The 19,286-nt window shown below is 50.5% G+C and overlaps 1 protein-coding gene across 10 annotated transcripts; it reads left to right on the top strand.

Moving 5' to 3' along the window:
• Nucleotides 1-995: 995 nt before the first annotated feature.
• Nfe2l1 (NFE2 like bZIP transcription factor 1) lies at nucleotides 996-17,879 on the top strand. 10 transcript variants are annotated; one of them, XM_087573159.1, is made up of 6 exons: nucleotides 996-1,148; nucleotides 2,852-3,861; nucleotides 8,728-8,943; nucleotides 9,648-9,806; nucleotides 10,495-11,610; nucleotides 17,640-17,879. In XM_087573159.1, exons 2-6 carry the CDS (start codon nucleotides 3,352-3,354, stop codon nucleotides 17,664-17,666), a joined length of 2,028 nt encoding a protein of 675 aa, XP_087429285.1. In that variant the 5' UTR covers nucleotides 996-1,148; nucleotides 2,852-3,351; the 3' UTR covers nucleotides 17,667-17,879.
• The last annotated feature ends 1,407 nt before the right edge of the window (nucleotides 17,880-19,286 follow it).

Raw genomic sequence — 19,286 nt, 5'->3', positions numbered from 1 at the left:
ACAGCTACACAGTTCAAATTCCAATACAATGATTTCCTAAGTGTGGTCTTCGGACCAGCTGCATCAGAATTACTCACGAGAGAACGTTATCAGGCTCCTGCCCCAGGGTTACCAAACAAGAATCTCTCAGAGGCTTTGTAGTTTGGAATCTAATAAAAGACGTTGAGAGCGTACTAATAGTTGAGAATCACAAAAAAAAAAAAAAGGTTTGGTAGTATAGTTGTATGGGGAACTCGGGCAAGGGAGGAACGTTCCTGAAAAGCAAACACTAAGCTGTGTACGAGGTTAGAGAAAGGGGAGGAGCTCCTCCCGGTGTTTCTTTGGTGGCAAAAATGGTTACTATCCTATCACACTACCAACATTCCGCTACGGCTTTGACAATCCGTCTGCCCTGCAGCTTCCAGGATCTGACTGTTGCCTGGACTACAAGATGCCACCCTTCCTGCCCGACGACCCAGGTTACTACACCAGGTTCTAAGGCAGTAGACGGGGTACCGGTTTCCGTTGCCAGCACCCAAGATGGCGACACGAACGTCGCCACCACTAGAGCCACATGCTCCCTGCTCCGCCTCGGCCCTCTCAGGTCTCACTGGACTTTTGCAAGTCACCGTGGGAACCCTCAAGGACGGAGTCTCGGGCTCCGGTGGCAATGTTCCATTATCTGCCTTAAAAGACCTCATTCCTAGGCACACAATGGGCTGGAATCACCTAACTTATAACATCGCCCGCCTCCGACCCGCAGCGGAGGGGTTCAGGATGCGGGACACTAGGGCCTTCGCCTCACTCATTGGTGGGTCGATACCGAGGGGCGGGCCTGCACACTCATTGGACTTCTCTCCAAGTCGGTCTCGGGAAGACGGCGCGGAGGAGGCGGAGACACACTCGGCTATTGGGTTTTCTTTGCTGTCAATCAAAGCGACATCCGGTGACGGCAATAGTCTCGGCTAGCTGATTGGATCAACTGTTTCTGGGGTGGCCGTGGCGGGCGGGTTTCCGAGTGCAGTGGAAGGAGGGGGCGGGGAGGGAAGCCGAGGCTGGGCGCTCCAGGCCGGCCGGAGGTGGCGGCGGCGGCGGCGGTGGTGGCGAAGCTGGGACTTGGGCTGAGGGCCTGCTGTAGCAGCAGCGGCATACTGCGACCTCAGCAGCGGGTACCTGATATATTCCTTTTCCTGACTAGATAGCCGCGGCGCAACAGGGCCGAAGCTTGTAGGATAAGGGGCGGCGAGATGTGGTTGAGGGGCAGGAGGCGGGACCCGGGAGGCTGAGTCGGGTCTGATCGAGCTCGGGGCCTGGACATGGTCGGAAAGAAACGCGGGGCCGACCAGAAAGCGTGTTCCTGGGTGGGCTGGACTGAGAAGGGCCGAGGACATGGGAGGGCGTGGTGAGGCTGGGCTCGAGAGTGGGGTGGGGCCTCGGGAACGGAGGGCGGGGTGAGGCTCGCTTTTAAGGGTGGGTCAAGGCCAGGAAAGTAGCACTTGTCGCTTGGTGTCCCAGAAAGCTTGAATCCGCGGCGCCGAGAGTGGGCATGGCAGCTTGGTCCCAGCCAGACTCGGGTATGGCAGGGTGGGACCGGACTGGGGCTAGAGCTCTCTCTGGCCTTCTTGGCTTTGAAGAACTTTGTCTGCTCTCAAACTTAAGTGGCTCTTGGGAAGTTTTAGTAATAATTGCGTGAGGACGGGCGGGTTTCAAAAGCTGGGATGTTTACTTAACTGAAGGAGGGTATTCGTGGGTGTGTGTGTCGTACGTGTACCTCCCACTTCACCTTTAGAACGAAGTTGATAGTAGGTCACAACAGAGGAGTTTATAAATTTAATGGAAGCTCAGAAGTAGAAATCAGAAATGGAAAGACAAATTTACCTCCTCCCCACTTGGCAACTTAGATTGAGAACTTGGCCATATCCTTCTGCTTGGACTCAGAAGGTCATGTGAATAAAGATAAAACTTTCGAATTCAAATTCCAGCCAGAGCAGGAATGATGGCCCCACCATCTTCCGCTGCCCTCCTGTACCCCACCGCATTCTTTTATTTTGCCGTACTGGGTATTGAAGCTAGGCCCTCTAACCAGGCACCCCTGATCTATATCCTTGCCCTATACATTCTTTTACTTTTACTATTGAAGCGGTCTAACCCCTGATTTTCATGTTTCAATGCTCTGAGTGACTGTCTGTCTATGCTATTAAACTGGTGTTTATTTAAAAACAAAACAAAAAAAAAAAACCGAAAGAATGCTAGGAAAGGGAGATGAGATTTCAAAGTTGGAATAACAAAAAGGCACGTGAAATGGAGACCTGAACATTCCCATGTATTTTCCACAGTCTCCCAGTAATCTCTCCCTCCTCTTTAAGTTAGAAGGGACAATGACATGGGAAACCAACTTTTTTTTTTTTTAAGGATAGGAAATGGGCTTCTTGTGCTAAAATTAGAAACTGGGTAATGTGTTCTATTAAGAGTGTTGGTAAATTAGACAAAGTGAAAGATAAATTTGAATGCCTTGTACAGTCTGATTCTTCAAGTAAGACCTTTTAAAAAGTATAGCGGGGCTGGGGATTTAGCTCAGTGGTAGAGCGCTTACCTAGGAAGCGCAAGGCCCTGGGTTCGATCCCCAGCTCCGAAAAAGAGAACCAAAAAATAAATAAATAAATAAAAAGTATAGCAAGTTTAATATTTAGGAACTGGGAGTGCTCATTTCCTACCTTCTCCTTCATAGTCGGTGTAACAGGTTTGGTTTTGTTTTTTTCACGTAAAAGTAGCCTTTAAATGTGTTTCCTACTTTCTCCCTGAAGGTTCTTACCCTGATCATGATGTAAAGAGTATGGAATCTTATCTTGTTGTTCTGTGATTCCCATTTCAGGGTTCTCTGGAAACCCCCCTGGTAAGTGCAGAGGAGGCGGGACACTCTGACCCAAGACAAAGACCTGTAGCTCTGGCCAAAGAAAATAGACCTTAGGAAGGAGAAGAAAAAAAAAAAAAAAAGGGAAGAAAGAAATCCATCAGCTGTTCATGTGAGCAGCCTGCAGTGGATCTCCATAGAGGACAACTAATGTGAATGGAAAGTGACTGTGTATGGACTGTGGAGAAGTAAGTTGAGAGGGCCCTGAGTGCCTGGACTGGGTTAGGAACGGCTCGACTTTGCGAGGTGAGGTTGCAAGAAGGGAAAAGTGAATGTGGCTTTGGCTCCACTGGGTGTGCTTTCCTCTGGGGCCATCAGGAAGCTCAGCCCTGTGTTGTGCCGGGTGGGGGGTCTCGCACTGAGGAGGGTAACCTGCTGGCTGCAGTGGCAGAGCGGTGGCCTTGATTTGTCTTGTGGAAGATTTGAAAACAAAAGAGCATAAATATTCTGGTCCTTCAGCAATGCTTTCTCTGAAGAAATATTTAACCGAAGGACTTCTCCAGTTCACCATTCTGCTGAGTCTGATTGGGGTTCGGGTGGACGTGGATACTTACCTGACCTCACAGCTCCCCCCTCTCCGGGAGATCATCCTGGGGCCCAGCTCTGCCTATACCCAGACCCAGTTCCACAACCTGAGGAATACCTTGGACGGCTATGGTATCCACCCTAAGAGCATAGACCTGGACAATTACTTCACTGCCCGGAGGCTCCTTAGTCAGGTGAGGGCCCTGGATAGGTTCCAGGTGCCTACTACTGAGGTAAATGCTTGGCTGGTTCACCGGGACCCGGAGGGGTCTGTCTCTGGCAGCCAGCCCAACTCAGGCCTTGCCCTCGAGAGTTCCAGTGGCCTCCAAGATGTGACAGTCCCAGACAACGGGGTGAGAGAAAGCGAACCGGAGCAGGGATTCAGTGAAGATTTGGAGGACTTAGGGGCCGTAGCCCCTCCTGTCAGTGGAGACTTAACCAAAGAGGTTAGTGGCCCAATGGCAGTGGGTAGGCCTGGGCATTGGGAAGGAATGGGCTGGTTCTGAAGGATTGTTGACTGCACCGAGTCCTTTGAAGAACTAAATAGGTTGGGCTCAGGTTTGGACCTGGCACTGCTTGGGTAGGAATGGCCTGAATTGTCTGACTTCAGGGTTAGGAGCTGGGAAAATGTTCTATGTTTTGAACCATTGACCCATCTCTGAGTGTACTGTCAGGGCAGGGTGGTTCCTAGAACATACCAGGGTTTTTACTCTTTAGATTTCTGCATGACTGCTAGAGGTTTTAGTTGGGGAGAGGGCCATGTTATGATGGGCTTTGATTGGGTGTATATTGTTGCTAAGACACGTGCTGTGTGGCCTCTCTTGACTTTTACTCCCCCACCCATCCCCCCACACACATTAAAACATGAATGCTGTCCCTAAAGTTCTCCAGGTCAGGCTTGTTGTTGTGAACTCTCTTTAACTCTCCTGGGCCTGAGCCAAGGGGTAGACTTTGGTAGTTATTCTTGGCCAGTAGGGCCAAGGCTCCCATTCTTTGCTAAAGGCCTGCTGCAGGGAGTAGAGCAGAAAAGACTAGAAGCTAGAGAGAACTGTACTGTGCTCAGCTCAGCTTGAACTGAGCGTAGAGGTGATCTTTAGCTCCTGGCACTGGGGCTGGCAAACTTGAGGGCATAGAGAGGGATGCAGTTCCTTTCCTTTAGTGATGCAAATAGCTACTGATGCCCTGATGCCCTGACTGACTCTCTAAGTAGTAAACAGCCTCGGCCTGCCACCAGCCCTAGAGCTCCCTAAACACCCACTGCTCTGTGCTGGCCTGATTGGTGTGAAAGGTGCCTGCTGCAGAGCTTGGCTCTCTCCCACCCTCCTGCTCACAGTCTCGGCTCACCACATTTCTCTCCCTTCCTGCTAAGTCTACTCATTACCTCAGCTGTCTAGATTATTAGTGACTGGTAGAGAGGATGGCTTATATTAGATCCGTGGTCCTCATCTAGGAGTGATTCTTGTCACAGCTGTGGGGAAGGATGCTACTGGCACCTGATGGGTTGTTGACTGTCTTAAACAGCTCAGGGCAGCCTAGCTGTAAGTTTACCTCACCCCAAATTGTTAGTAGTTTTGACTAGGAAAGCACTCAGAGCAGTTCTCCTGGACCTGTCTGTGGGAGAGAGAGGCTGGGAGTGTCTGATCATGGGGTCCCGAGCAGTTTTTGCCTAACAGGCCTTTTGGTCTTAAAGTTTTAACAGTTTTGACATGGTCTAGCTGGTCTGGATCTTGTTAGATCAGGGTAACCGTGAACTTGCAAAAGTTCTTCCTGCCTTAGCTTTGCCTCTCCCAAATGCTGGGATTACAGGCATGTTCTACTGTGTGTCTTTGTCTTAAGATTCTTGGAGTGTTGCTTGCCATATCACCTTTTTTCTGCTTCTCCTTACTCTGTCATTTAATGGGCTTCTGAAGTCCAGAGGTCGGAAGAAATCCTGTTCCTGCCCCAAGTGGCATGGGTGGGTCTCCTGAGAGCCCTGCAGGGTTAGCACTAATGCTGGCCTTCAGGGGTTTTGGGGGAATATAGAATTTCTTAGACATAACTGGGTGTGTTGGGGCAGAATAGGATGGAACTTGGTATCTGCTTTCCTTCTCGTGGCCATAAAGGAGGCTGTGCTTTCTCTGACCCAGGCCTTTACCACTCCCTTTGCGGAGCTGGGTGGGTCATGCTTGAGGGACCCAGACTGGGGAGGAGGGAAGGGAGGCCTATGATGTGCCTAGAACAACAGTTCCTCAGCAACTCAAGAGATAAAAATACCCAGGTCCAGAGCATGTGACAGGCACTGCTGGAGCCGGTATTATCCCTGGGGTGGTAGTGCTCCCTGCTGCCAGGCCTGTTCGATGGGCAGCCATAGCTTAGGCCCTTGTCAGGGATAGGATTCCCCTCCAGGTTGGCACCCTGCCCAGAGCAAGGGGTGGCCTGTTTACAGCTCCTCCTGGGTTAGAGGCAGGCTGTAACCAAGGGAGAACACACTGTCTCTCTGGCCTGACCTTAGCCTCTGGGGGAGTAGTAGTGACGAGAAATTTCTATTTCCCCTGAGAAAGCAATCCAGGAAGGCAGAAGTGGGATTTTAAATTCCAGTTCTGTCCTGTTTTACCTCCCTCTCCACCACTCCCATCCCCAGGCACCCTTGCTAGGAGAGGTGCTAGTCAGTTGGGCACCAAATAGTCTCTTTTTCCTCTTTTTGACTCCCCAGCCCCTCCCTCAAATTGTTCTTTAAAAAAGCTAAAATGAAAGTGGTAACTGGCATATCTGTGGCCAGGACGTTGCTCAGCACCTGTCTCCCAGATATCGGGCTTCAGAATTGTCCCCCTCCCTTTTTTATTTATTTATTTTTTGGTAGGGGATAGGCCTGGCCTGCGCTGACATGCCTCATGTATGTAATAATGACTTTCCCCTTTCCTCCCTCCGGTCTGGCTTGTTGTAGGGTGACAAAGCTCCTGGGCCTTTTTTTTTTTTTTTGGCTTGGGTTGCCCTGGGTTCTTGCCCAGCCTGGCTTGTGATCCCTATCCTTGAGGACTAGCCATAGCCTTCCTAAGGAATGGGCGAACTCCTTCCACTTCCCAGCAAAGAATTTAGTTTCTCCGTGAAGCTTCTGGAGGAGTGTCTGCCCAGTCACAGGAGTGGGCTGGAAGAGCAAGATGCGACAGGAGGGAGGAAAGTGGCACCCCTTCCCCCAGGACTCTCACTGCACCACCCCAGCTGATTGACTGGGCTGGGTGGGGCTGCCCGCCCCTGGGTGCATCTCCTCAAGGAGACGGAGGCGGCCCAGGGATGGGCCGGTTCCTTGCGGCAGCTTCTCCAGCTGCCCTGGTGCAGAGATTGGCTCCCTTCTGCAGCTAGGTAACAGGCGGTGGGAGGGGATTGGCTCCTTCCGCATCTCCAGCGGAGACTTGGGGGAGGAGATTGGCTCGCGGCGCAGCCTAGGTAACGACAGTGGGAGGGGATTGGCTCTTTCCGCAGCCCCAGCTGCTGACCTGGGGGAGGGGATTGGTTCTCTGCAGCCTCAGCAGTGACCTGCGGGGTGGGAGGGGGAGGGGATTGGCTCCTTGCGGCAGCCTAGGTAACAAGTTTGGGGGGCGTGGGGAGGGGGAGAGGGAGGAGCGGGAGGATAGGCTCAGGAGGGAGTTGCTTTCCTCTGCAGCGTGAGCGCTGAGCATGGGGTGGGAGTCCCGACTCACTGCAGCCTCTGCGGTGAGCTCAGGGTGGGGGCTGCTGGGCGCCTGAGTGGAACTGGGGTTGTGAGGTGGGAGGGGGCTGCTCCAGGATGGAGGAAGGGGGCTGGGCTGGGCCGCCCAGGCAGCAGCACGGGCGGGGCACCTTCCTCGGGCCCCTCGGAGCTACCAAGGGGCCACCCTTCCAGCCTGGTGTGCTTCCTGCAAGCCACGAGCTCCTTGCAGCCCCCTGTCCGGCTTACCGGCACCGGCTGCTCTGGGGCTCCTCTCGCAGACCATGACCCGCCTGGACCGCAGCTCTCACAGTGGTGGGGGCCATGCCAAAGACAGGCCCCTTAACTCTTGGCTGGCTGGTCACCGGGTGGCCCAGCCCCCCTCCACTCCTGGGTCCAGGGCTTCTGTTCAGGTTGGTGTACGGTGGGAGACTCAAGGGAGAGGTACATGTGGGAGGTCTTGGGGGGGGGGTGTCTTGGGATAAGTTAGGTGGTGGTAGGAAAGATTACAGCCCTGCTTTTCCATAGACTGGTGGGGTTAACCTAAAGACACTTCTAAGTGGAAAGTGTGTGCTTTTAAATTTCTGGAAGGAAGGCAACACTTAAGGGTCCCTTCAGGTTTGCTGAGAAGACTGCTAAAGGGAGGGGTATATATAGGAAGTTCAAATGGCTCTATTGGGGTTCTGTGCTGATGTCAGTGGGGGCGGCAGTTGGTGCAGGAACTGTCTAGGAGCCACAGAACAAAGTGAAAGGCATTTTAATGTCCAAGGTTGCAGTCAGCTCAGCAATGATGAGAGTTATGTCCTTGAGTGGGTTGACTGATGGGGAGCTGGTGAGTGCTGGGGTGTGGTATGGGAGGGGTGGAGGTAGCACTGGTGTAAGGGGATACAGTGAGGTTGGCCTAAGCAAGGGTGGGGTATGTGCTGGGGATCTTCTAACTGTCTGAGGTTCCCTTGGGTTTGAGGCAGCTTGCTAGGATCAGTTGAATTCTGTCAGGGATCATGAGGTGAGGCTGGGCCTTTAATAGTTGTGCATGTTCTAGCTTACTCCAGCTGTCAGCCAGTGAAGGGGGAATGGCTGGAGAAGGGCTGGAGACAGCCCATGGTTGTCATTGGTTGCAGCAGGTGGTTGGAAATGCAGGGATTTTCCTCTCCAGGCTACCCCACCCCTTTATGCAAATGCAGTGGCACCACAGGCTGATGCAAGCCTGGTCAGTGCTAAGCAATCCCACAGGGCAGTCTGCCCTTGCTTGCCATGTCAGACAGTCTTGTGTTTCCAGGGTCTCGTACTCTCAAGATGAGAGGGGTCTCTTGCTTCCTCCTTTTCCTGTTTAGAGGTGACAGAGCCTTGCCCTTTAGCCTGGGTGTCACTTGGGCCCACATTCTAACCCTGAAGACCTGTGTGATGCTAGACATGTTAGTAGTTTTCAGTAATGGCCCTCGTTTTAGTGGAAGGTAGCCTGGAAATGAATGATACCCTGCTGGTGCAGAGGAATTGGGAGGAAAGCCAACGGGCACAGGCCTGGGTGTGACCCCACCCAGGACTAACTGGATGTCAGTAGGTGGGACCTCTGAGGGGTAGGACTGGGAGCTCCTTCCCTGGGGTGGGAGCTACTTGAAAGCTAAAGTCATCTTGGTCTGTCTTTCAGGATATAGATCTGATTGACATCCTTTGGCGACAGGATATTGATCTGGGGGCTGGGCGTGAGGTTTTTGACTACAGTCATCGCCAGAAGGAGCAAGATGTGGATAAGGAACTACAAGATGGAGGAGAGCGAGAGGACACCTGGTCAGGCGAGGGCGCGGAAGCTCTGGCCCGAGACCTGCTAGTAGATGGAGAGACTGGAGAGAGCTTCCCTGCACAGGTACTGCAGCTTCCACGTCTCTGACATCGCTCTCTGCTCTCCCTGCTCCCCAGACTCACCATGCTGAAACACTTCCAAAGAACTTGCTCTGGGCCACAGTTGTGTCTTTGCAGTGGACCTGACTGTATTTCGGCTTAGGGTCTATAAAGGCACAGTGGGTGATGGACTCAGAAGCACTGGGTCTTGATAGTAGATACTGCAGACAGGCAAAGTGTCCTGCATCTTAGAACACTTCTCCACCCCTTCTGTTGTCCTGGGAATAGGGAACTCAGGTCTGCCATTCAGAATGGCTGGGACACTGCAAACCTACAGTGGTTTGGAAAAAGGTATCTGTTACAGGTAGCCAGGGCCCGGGCTGGTCAGACTTACAGTCGTTATAGGTAGCCAGGGCCCGGGCTGGTCAGACTTACAGTTGCTGTTGCCATGGGTGTCTGTTGGGGAAGATCAGACAGCCCTGTCATTGCAAAAGTATCTTAGGCGCTGGAGGTCACCTGCCCTTTAGAGAGAATACTGAGGTGAGGAGGACCAGAGAGCCCACTGAGCAACCTGTACAACACAACCCTTAGCTGCAGGGCCAGCACTTGGTTCTGGCTTAGCCTGGCTACTGAGGGTGAATTAGAGAAAGTCAGGGAGGGGAGCCAGATGGCAGTCAGTAGGAGAAAAAACAGCAGTGCCCTCATGTTCAAATCTGTGTTGTGCCTTAGTTCCCAGCGGACGTTTCCAGCATCACAGAAGCAGTGCCTAGTGAGAGCGAGTCCCCCGCCCTTCAGAACAGCCTTCTATCTCCTCTTCTGACGGGGACAGAATCACCATTTGATTTGGAACAACAGTGGCAAGATCTCATGTCCATCATGGAAATGCAGGTAGGATTGTCAGAAAAGCTCAGCCTGCAGGGTGGTCCAGCTTATAGTTACATGCCCCTCCAGGAGAGGGTAACAGTTTGCTCTGGCTAAGCAAAGTAGGGACACTTGAGGGACGATTGCAGGGTGGGATTGAGTTCTCACTCAATAAGGAGCCTTCCAAAGCATGGCCTGTCATGGAGTTGCACCTTCTTTTCCTGTAGCAGATAGTCAGCTGCTAACACTTCACAGTGCTTTATAACCATGGGCATCTTCTCTGGCCTGCTGTCATCTAGTAACTCTGCTGTTCGATTTAGTTTTTGCAGGGCTGGGGATGGAGCCCAGGGTACCTGCTAGGCACGAGCTGTACCACTGAGCTACCTTTAGCCCACGGTTGTTAAACATGGGCAGTGGGAGGTCAGAAGCGCTTGTGATCGGACAGTGAGCTTTGGTTTTCAGAACTATGTTTGGATATTTTAGTTTGTCTGCTCCATTTCACCTCAAGATAAGGGAATCTAGCCATACACCCAGGAGCTGGTCAGTTCTCTGTGGGTTGAAACCCATAGTTAGGGTTCCAATAGGCAGGCAGACCTATTGGTCTAAGCTGGGGGCTTTACTGTCCGGGTTTTTGCTCAGGGAGCTGTTCTTCATTCAGGGACCTATCTGGTGTTAGTCTGCTCCTTTTGAATGCCGGTACAATTCTCTCTTCCAGGCTATGGAAGTGAATACGTCAGCAAGTGAAATTCTGTACAGTGCCCCTCCTGGAGACCCTCTTACCACCAACTACAGCCTTGCTCCCAACACTCCTATCAATCAGAATGTCAGCCTGCATCAGGCCTCCCTGGGGGGCTGCAGTCAGGACTTTTCCCTCTTCAGCCCCGAGGTGGAGAGCCTGCCTGTGGCCAGCAGCTCTACACTGCTTCCACTCGTCCCCAGCAACTCCACCAGTCTCAACTCCACCTTTGGCTCTACCAACCTAGCAGGGCTTTTCTTTCCATCCCAGCTCAATGGCACCGCCAATGATACATCAGGCCCTGAGCTGCCTGATCCCCTTGGGGGCCTGTTAGACGAGGCCATGCTGGATGAGATCAGCCTGATGGACCTGGCCATTGAGGAGGGCTTCAACCCGGGGCAGGCCTCCCAGCTCGAGGAGGAGTTCGACTCTGACTCTGGCCTCTCCCTGGACTCCAGCCATAGCCCTTCCTCTCTGAGCAGCTCTGAAGGGAGCTCTTCTTCCTCTTCCTCTTCTTCTTCTGCTTCCTCCTCTGCCTCTTCTTCCTTCTCTGAGGAGGGTGCTGTTGGTTACAGCTCTGACTCTGAGACCCTAGATCTAGAAGAGGCTGAGGGTGCAGTGGGCTACCAGCCAGAATACTCCAAGTTCTGCCGCATGAGCTATCAGGATCCTTCTCAGCTCTCTTGCCTTCCCTACTTAGAGCATGTGGGCCACAATCACACGTACAATATGGCACCCAGTGCCCTTGACTCTGCTGATCTACCACCACCCAGCACCCTCAAGAAAGGTAGCAAGGAAAAGCAGGCTGACTTCTTGGACAAGCAGATGAGCAGAGATGAGCACAGAGCCCGAGCCATGAAGATCCCATTTACCAATGACAAAATCATCAACCTGCCTGTAGAAGAATTCAATGAGCTGCTGTCCAAATACCAGTTGAGCGAGGCCCAGCTGAGCCTCATCAGGGATATCCGGCGCCGGGGCAAAAACAAGATGGCTGCACAGAACTGCCGCAAGCGCAAGTTGGACACCATCCTGAACCTAGAACGTGATGTGGAGGACTTGCAGCGAGATAAGGCCCGATTGCTCCGAGAAAAGGTAGAGTTCCTGCGGTCTCTGCGACAGATGAAGCAGAAGGTCCAAAGCTTATACCAGGAGGTGTTTGGGCGGCTGCGGGATGAGAATGGGAGGCCCTACTCACCCAGTCAGTATGCCCTTCAGTATGCTGGGGATGGCAGTGTCCTCCTCATTCCTCGCACGATGGCTGACCAGCAGGCCCGGCGACAGGAGAGAAAGCCAAAGGACCGGAGGAAGTGAGCTTGGGGAGGCAGGGGGTGGACGCTCACTAAGACCGAAACTGGAGAAGGGCTGGGCCTGGACCTAATGTTGGGGACTTAAATGCCTTCTTATCCAATATATCTTCTCAGATGGGATGACTGCGGGTCAGTGCACCGAAGAGGCGGGCGCAGGCGCTGTCTGGCTTAGCTGCCCCACTGGGAGTGGGCAGGGATGACCAGACTATTTGGGTGATGGGGGCCCCAGCCCATTTCCTTTCTCCTGAGGGAAGGTGGTTGGCATGCTGGAGGAAGCAGAGCTGTGTGGAGTGGGGCAGGCAGAGGGAAAGGAGAGAAAGTAGTGGGAAGTCTCAGTCCTGGACGGAGAAAAGGAAGGATCCCTAAAATCAAAGCAGTCAGAAAGACCAGCGCGCTGTTGAGGGCTTTGGCCAGCGCTCGAGGCAGTGAGTGCAGGAGACTCCAGTGGGCCTGGGTTGAGTTGGTAAGGCTGGTATGGAGACACAGACATGGTGGGGCCACTGAAGGGCTCTTTAGCTGTTTCTTGAACTCTTGCATCCCTGAAGAGGAAGAAACTCTCGGATGGCACCTGTAATATTTCAGTTACTAAAACGAGACATGTAGGGCCCAATACCTCCATGGTTAGGCCCAAGGAGGGCAGAGCTGTAGGAAGTGATGATGAGGCCTGTGTTGCAGCAGCCCCAATATCAAGCATGTCACTCACTGCCCCACCACAGCCACCTCCTCCCTAGCCATCCCAGAGCTGAGGCTCCCACTGTCCTCAGAGAGCCTGCATGGAAATGCTGTCCTCTTCCATTCTCTTCCCTTTCGTGGTACCACCCTCACTGGCTGCCTCCAGCTCTGGAGTGGGGTGCTATTCTGGCGGTATCTGGAACTTGGCCTACAGCTTCCTCTGCAGGGTCTAAACAGGGAAGGAGATGGTGTGGAGGAGAGGCCCCAGTGACATCCAGGCACTGTTCAGCACAACACTGGGAAGTGACTCTTCCCTCAGGCCCCTCTGCCTACTAACACCTGGGCTCCTCATGGGGAAACAAAAGCCTATAAACCCCAGCAGCAGAACCTAGTCCTCTTAGAATTTTTTGCGCTTTGATTTTTTAGGGCGTGTGCCCTGTTACACTTACAGGGCCCTAGGATGCTTGTGTTGAGTAAAAAGGAGATGCCCCCATATTCAAAGCTGCTAAATGTTCTCTTTGCCATAAAGACTCCGTGTTAACTGTGTAAACACTTGGGATTTTTCTCCTCTGTCCCGAGGTCTGGTCTTGCTTTCTTTTTTGGGTTTCTTTCTAGGAAAAGGAGAAGTGCATGCAAGGGGCAGGAGATGACCCTCCCCTAGGCTTTCAGCTTCAGGCAGCTTCTTCACAGCCCGTTTAGCCTGGGGTCCTGGAGGACAGCCCTGGGGAGGCAGTGAGGGGCAGCACCAAGACAGCCAGATGGTTCCCGGACCACAGTGTCTTTTTTTTTTTTTTTTTTTTCTAAACTGCCACTGCCGCCCCCCAATCTTGATCAGCTCTGGAGTACTGCCTGCCCCAGACTAGCAGGGGTGAGGGGTGGGAAGCACTGATCCTCCTCCCTGTGCAGGGAGGAGGGGTTTCCTAACTGAGCAGTAGGGATAGAAAGTGGAGCCTGGGAGTGCTTTTTATAAATTATTTTCCTTGTAGATTTTATTTTTAATTTATCTCTGTGACCTGCCAGGGAGAGGAGAGAAAGAGAAATGCTGTGAGCACATGACAAAATAAAATCAAATAAAATGGATGATTCAGCTTAAGTGGAGTTTCTCTCCCCTCACCCCCTTTTGAATTCAGATGAGAGTCAAGGAAGCAGGCCCTGTGTGTGGGAGACTGGCCATTGTGTGGTTGAGGTAGAGTTCCCCTGGGAAGGTGGGTGGAAACTGACAGAAGAACATCTCAGTGACTCCATGCAGGTGCTGTGCACCTCTTCCTGGTTGAGCAGGTGAGCCATCTCAAAAGGACATGGTCGTTTTAAAGCTTGACTGACAGCGCTGTGACTTCTCCAGCAGCTTTGCCTGCTGGGGAGGCACAGAGCGCTGGACTGGAGTCGCTCTGAAAATGGGGCCTGTTAACCGTGAAGTGCTGACATGCTACCGACATCCAGATGTGTTGGGCACTCACACTGACTGCTTTAACTAAGGACCTTCTTTCTAGTATAGAAGGGCTGGTCTTTGCCTCTAGGCTGCTGCTTGCAGAAGTTAGGCCTTTAAGAGGGCTGCTACTATTAACCCACTCGCCTAAGACAGTAGAGAGAGGCTGGGGTACCTTACAGATAATCAGGCCTTAGTTTTGACCAACACACTTCTGCAGCGGGACCTTGGGTCTGGCATGGAGAAAGTGCCCTTTGTCTCGGCCCAGCAGTCCCTAAACTTCACCCAAGGTTTCCACATGGGTCTCACCAGTGAAGCAGAGTCTATTTCAGTATTGGGAAAAGAAACTAGCCACTGTGAATAATGGCGGGTACACAGCTATACTCCCCTGCTCGGGCTGCTAAGGTAGTTTGGCCGCCAAATTTGAGGTTCTCCTGGGTTGTAGAATGAGAACTGGTTAAGACCCACATACAGTTATTAGTCTGGGGCTGCCGCTATAACCCGCCAGGCAAGGAGACATTCAAATTATTGTAGTATTTTTGTTCTGTCTACATGTACGTCTGTGTACCACATTGTGTGCTGGTGCCCACAAAGGCCAGGACAGGCACTGAATCCCTTAGAGGGGTTAAGGAGCCCTGTGGATCAAACACAAATCCTCCAGTACAGCAGCAAGTTCTAATTTTTTGTTGTTTTGGTTTTTCAAGGCAGGGTTTCTCTGTGTAGCCCTGACTCTTAAGGAACTTGCTGTGTAGACCAGACTCCTCCTGAACTCAGGTCTCCATGTTTCTGCCTCGGAGATTAAAGGCATGTGCCACCTTGGACCTAGCTAACAGAAAGTGCTCTTTTTTTTTTTTTTGGTTCCCCCCCCCCCCCAAGCTGGGGACCGAACCCAGGGCCTTGCGCTTCCTAGGCAAGCGCTCTACCACTGAGCTAAATCCCCCAACCCCCAGCAAGTGCTCTTAACCCGAGACACCTCTCCAGCCACAGATCTTGCTATGTAGCAGGATGGCCCCCACCTCCTGCCTTAGTCCCTTAAGTTCCAGGATTCCAGGTATATGTTACCTGATCAGGTGTGGAAATGTTCTCGTGTAATCTTTATGCCCTACTGTCAAGCAGTGGTTAAGTCTGCTTTCCCTGTTATTGATCCCTGTGGTTAAGTGAGGAGTCCCTCCACGCTGACCTGTCATTTCATCAATATACCGTGAGGAGCCAGCACCTTTAACCCTTTTCTTCCCTCGCACATTGCACAAAGCCTGTGGGTTTGAACTTCGCTGTTGAGTATTTAACAGTGGGGTCCGTGTGAGACAATGAGTTGAGTTCTAGCCCTTGTCTTTGTAGAGCTCCTTTGAAAGCTGTCTGCCTGCATTGTTTTGTTTTGTTTTTTAAAAAAAAAGCCTAGTGTACAATTTGTCTCTAGAATGATAACACAGAGCTTGCTAAAAAAGTGTTTTTATTTATTTGGCTTTGACATCTTACTATATAGTTCTGACTGGCTTGTAACTCACTATGTGGCTGCCTCTGTCTCCTGAATATTGGGATTAAGGAAAGTGTATACCACCATACCTGGCTGTAAAAAAATTTGGGTTTATTTATTTATTTATTTATTTATTTCAGACAAGTTTTCTCTATGTAGCCCTGGCTATCCTAGAACTTGCTTTGTAGAGCAGGCTGACCTCAAACTTGGGGATCTATCTGCTTCTGCCTCCTGAGTGCTGGGGTTAAAGGTGTGCAAGATTTATTTATTTAATTTTTTTGTTAGATGTAGGAATATTCTGTCTTCGTGTACACCTGCCTCCTAGAGAGGGCATCAGATACCATTACAGATGTTGTAAGCCACCAAGAGGTTGCTAGGAATTGAACTCAGGACCTCTGGAAGAGCAGTCAGTGTTCTGCTGTGCCATCTTACCAGGTCATCCTAAATAAAAAATGTTTTTGTTTTGAATAAAATTTACTAGCTGGGTGTAGTGGTGCATGCCCTTAGTTCTAGCACTTGGGAGGAAGAGGCCATATATCCCAAGCCAGGCCAGTCTACAAAGTTCCAGGATAGCCAAGGCTATCTGCCCTGAAAAGCCAAAACAAATGAATAAATAAAATGTATTCTATTATTTTTCTTTTTGTATAGGTATTTATTTAACCCAGGCTGATTTCAGACTCTGGGCTATCCCGATAGCCTCCTGAGTACTGGGCATATAGGTATATGCCACCACGCCTTTTTAGAAATTCATTTTTATTTGTGAGAGTGCAGGTACCCATGGAAACCAGAGGAGGGGTTCTGATGCCCTGGAGTCACAGTTTTGAAAATATCCAATGTGGGTGCTGAGAATTGAACTTAGGCCTTCTAGAAGAGCAAGCAAGCACTTTGACCTGTTTTATCCATTTCTACACCACTCCTCCAAATTCAGGTAGCCCAAGCTAGCCTAAGATTTCCTCCATAGCCAAGGATAACCTTGAATTTCTGATCCTTCTGTCTCCTGCCTGATTTATTTAGTGCTTCAACTCAAGCCTTTGTACATAGCAGGCAAGCACTTTTTTTTTTTCCTTTTTCTTTTTTTAGGAGCTGGGGACCGGATCCAGGGCCTTGCACTTGCTAGGCAAGTGCTCTACCACTGAGCTAAATCCCCAACCCCCCCCCCTTTTTTTTAAAGATTTTTATTTATCTTATTATGTATGTGAGTACACAGTCTTCTGTCCTCAGACGAACCAGAAGAGAGCATTGGATCCCATTCCAGATGGTCGTGAGCCACCATGTGGTTGCTGGGAATTGAACTCAGGACCTCTGGAAGAACAGTTGGGTGCTCTTAACCGCTGAGCCATCTCTCCAGCCCACAATCAGTGTTCTTAACCATTGAGCCATCACTCCAGCCTGTAGGCAAGTACTTTACCAACAGTAACTTTCCTAGTCCCCACACAATCACTGTTTTTGTGTTTTGGTTTGTTTTTGTCTTTTTTTTTTTTTTTTTTCTTTTTTGTCGGAGCTGGGGACCAAACCCAGGGCCTTGCGCTTGCTAGGCAAGCACTCTACCACTGAGCTAAATCCCCAACCCCTGTTTTTGTCTTTTTGAGACAGGGTTTCTCTGGGTAGCCCTGACTCTTGTATAACTCTAGGCTGGCCTCGAACTCAGATCTGCTTGCCTTTGCCTCCCAATTGCTGGGATTAAAGGCCTTTACCACCACTGCCAGGCACCTCTTGTTTCAATCCTCAGATAGGGGCTGAAGTAGTAATTAGCAACTGGAACAATGGACTGTTGTTCCAGTGCCAGGCTTCAAAGTTGACCAGCTTGACCTTAGACTAAACAAAAAACAAGGCTGGCCTTGGTTAACTACAAATTAAAAATGCATTTTGGGCCATGCAAGGTGGTGAAGACCACTTCATGCACTTGGGAGGCAGAGGCAGGTAGAGATCTTTGTAAGCTTGAGCCCAGCCTGGTTTACACACACAGCAAGTTTTAGATAGCCAGGGCTGTAAAGCATGAATGACCCTGTTTCAAAGAAATTCATTTGGGTGCACAACTTTAATCCCAGCGCTTGTAAGTTTGAAAACATACAAGAAAAATTATCAGCATAGTCTCAAAGTCTAAAAGTATTTTGGGCTTGATTTACTGCCTAACAAAATGTACAAGGGTCTTGGGGTTGCTTTGGCTGTCCCTGTGGGGAGGGGGCACGTGTGCTTTTCCTTTTCTGCAGGGTGGTTTTATTTCATTTGCTTCTATTAGCAGGAAATTTACAGGACCGTGACTGATTAAAGGAGACGGAGAACTTTAAAGCAACTGGATAAAGATGTAGTGCCTCACAGAACCTGCCAGTGGTATAGACCTGACAAGTGACATCTTGGCACCTTAAGCTCCTGTCAGATTTACTGTCTACAACACCAACCTGATAGTTGTGTGCAGCTAGGTCCTTCTGTCAGTGATAAAATACACTCTTCAGCCTACCTGTGTACCAGGCTGGACCATCCACACTGGTGTAAGAGTTGTTCTCGACCTGTGGGTCACCTCTTTGGTGGGGGGAGGGTAGAATGATGCTTTCACATGGGTTGCCCAAGGCCATTGGGAAACACATATTTACATTGTTAGTCATAGATTCATAACAGGAACAAAGTTAAAATTTATGAAATAGCAATGAGAATAGTTTTATGGTTGGGGGTCACAACCAAAACATTTTAAAGGGCTGCAGTACTAGGTTAGGAAGCTTGAGAACCACTGTTCTAAGAATAATGTGCTCGCTTATTGAAATCGTTTAGTGATATATTTCTTTATAAAGTATCTTCAGTGACTTGTGAATTTCAAATTTGAAGGAAACCTAGATGGGTTGACACCTGCAATTCCAGCACTCGGGAGGTTGAGGCAGGACTATTGAGTTCAAGGGCATCCACACAGGCTAGGTGTGTATTTGAGAATTCTAGCTGCAAATTATTTTGTAGCAACAATGTCCTCTTTGCAGATTCATGATGTCACAAGAGACTATTAAGGTGTGCTAGACAAATCGTTCAAAGTTAACATCAAATGAGCAGAAGCAGCTGGGGATGTGCTGTTAGTGGAGTCCAACATGACAGCATCCCTGCGTGAGCGCGTCTAGGGCAGTCCTCTAGTCCTCGGACATAGAGGAAGAGAGGCAGAAGACTAGAAGTTAGTCCCTGCCCCATCTCAAAACAACCAAGCTAATATAACTAAACTGTAGAACCTAAGACTTTACTTGAAAGCCATGTGTGATGGATCTTGCTGGTAGTTAGGGGACCTGGCAAGCTGAGGCAGAACTGCCATTAGTAGGCCAGCTTGAGGTATATGGAAAGTTTCAGGCTAGAAAATCCTATACAGCAAGGAGGGCCTGTCTTTAAAAAAAAAAAAAAAAAAAAAAAAAAAAAGACCAGGAACAAACCTTTAAAACTCGGGAGGCAGAGGTAGGGATAGCCAGGGCTACACAGACAAAAAAACAAAACAAAAATCCTGACTGGCAAGATGAGTGAGGATGTTTGTAGGCCTGATGATCTGAGGTGGCGACTACCCACTCCTGCAAGTTCTCTGACCTCATGTGTCAGGGCATGTGCATGCCCCTCTAAAGAAACAAATCAAGGATTGGGGAAATTTTTTTTTTCTTTTTTTCGGAGCTGGGGACCGAACCCAGGGCCTTTGCGCTGTACCACTGAGCTAAATCCCCAACCCGGGGAAATGGTTTTTTAGTGAAGAACTTGCCTCACGAACATGAGGACCTGCTCTCCTAACACCCATGACAAAGCTGGTGACATGGGCTTGTAAAGCCAGAACTTGGGAGGTAGAGGACGGAGGTAGAGGACGGAGGATCAGCTTCAAGAATATCCTCAGGTACCTAGTGAACTCTTAGGAGATGGCTTAAAGTCAGTTGCCAGC

This window comes from Rattus norvegicus, chromosome 10 (assembly GCF_021556685.1).
Source record: "Rattus norvegicus strain SHRSP/BbbUtx chromosome 10, alternate assembly SHRSP_T2T, whole genome shotgun sequence".
Taxonomy (NCBI): Eukaryota; Metazoa; Chordata; class Mammalia; order Rodentia; family Muridae; genus Rattus; species Rattus norvegicus.
This window is presented reverse-complemented; position numbering and strand designations above follow the sequence as displayed.

Excerpts from the sequence above, each read along its gene's own strand:
- Nfe2l1 (XM_087573156.1), top strand. The coding sequence starts at position 3,352 with ATGCTTTCTCTGAAGAAATATTTAACCGAAGGACTTCTCCAGTTCACC. Across the intron at positions 9,807-10,494 it reads TGTCCATCATGGAAATGCAG|GCTATGGAAGTGAATACGTC; the intron begins GTAGGATTGTCA and ends TCTCTCTTCCAG. Across the intron at positions 11,611-17,636 it reads CCCGATTGCTCCGAGAAAAG|CAGGAAATTTACAGGACCGT; the intron begins GTAGAGTTCCTG and ends TGCTTCTATTAG.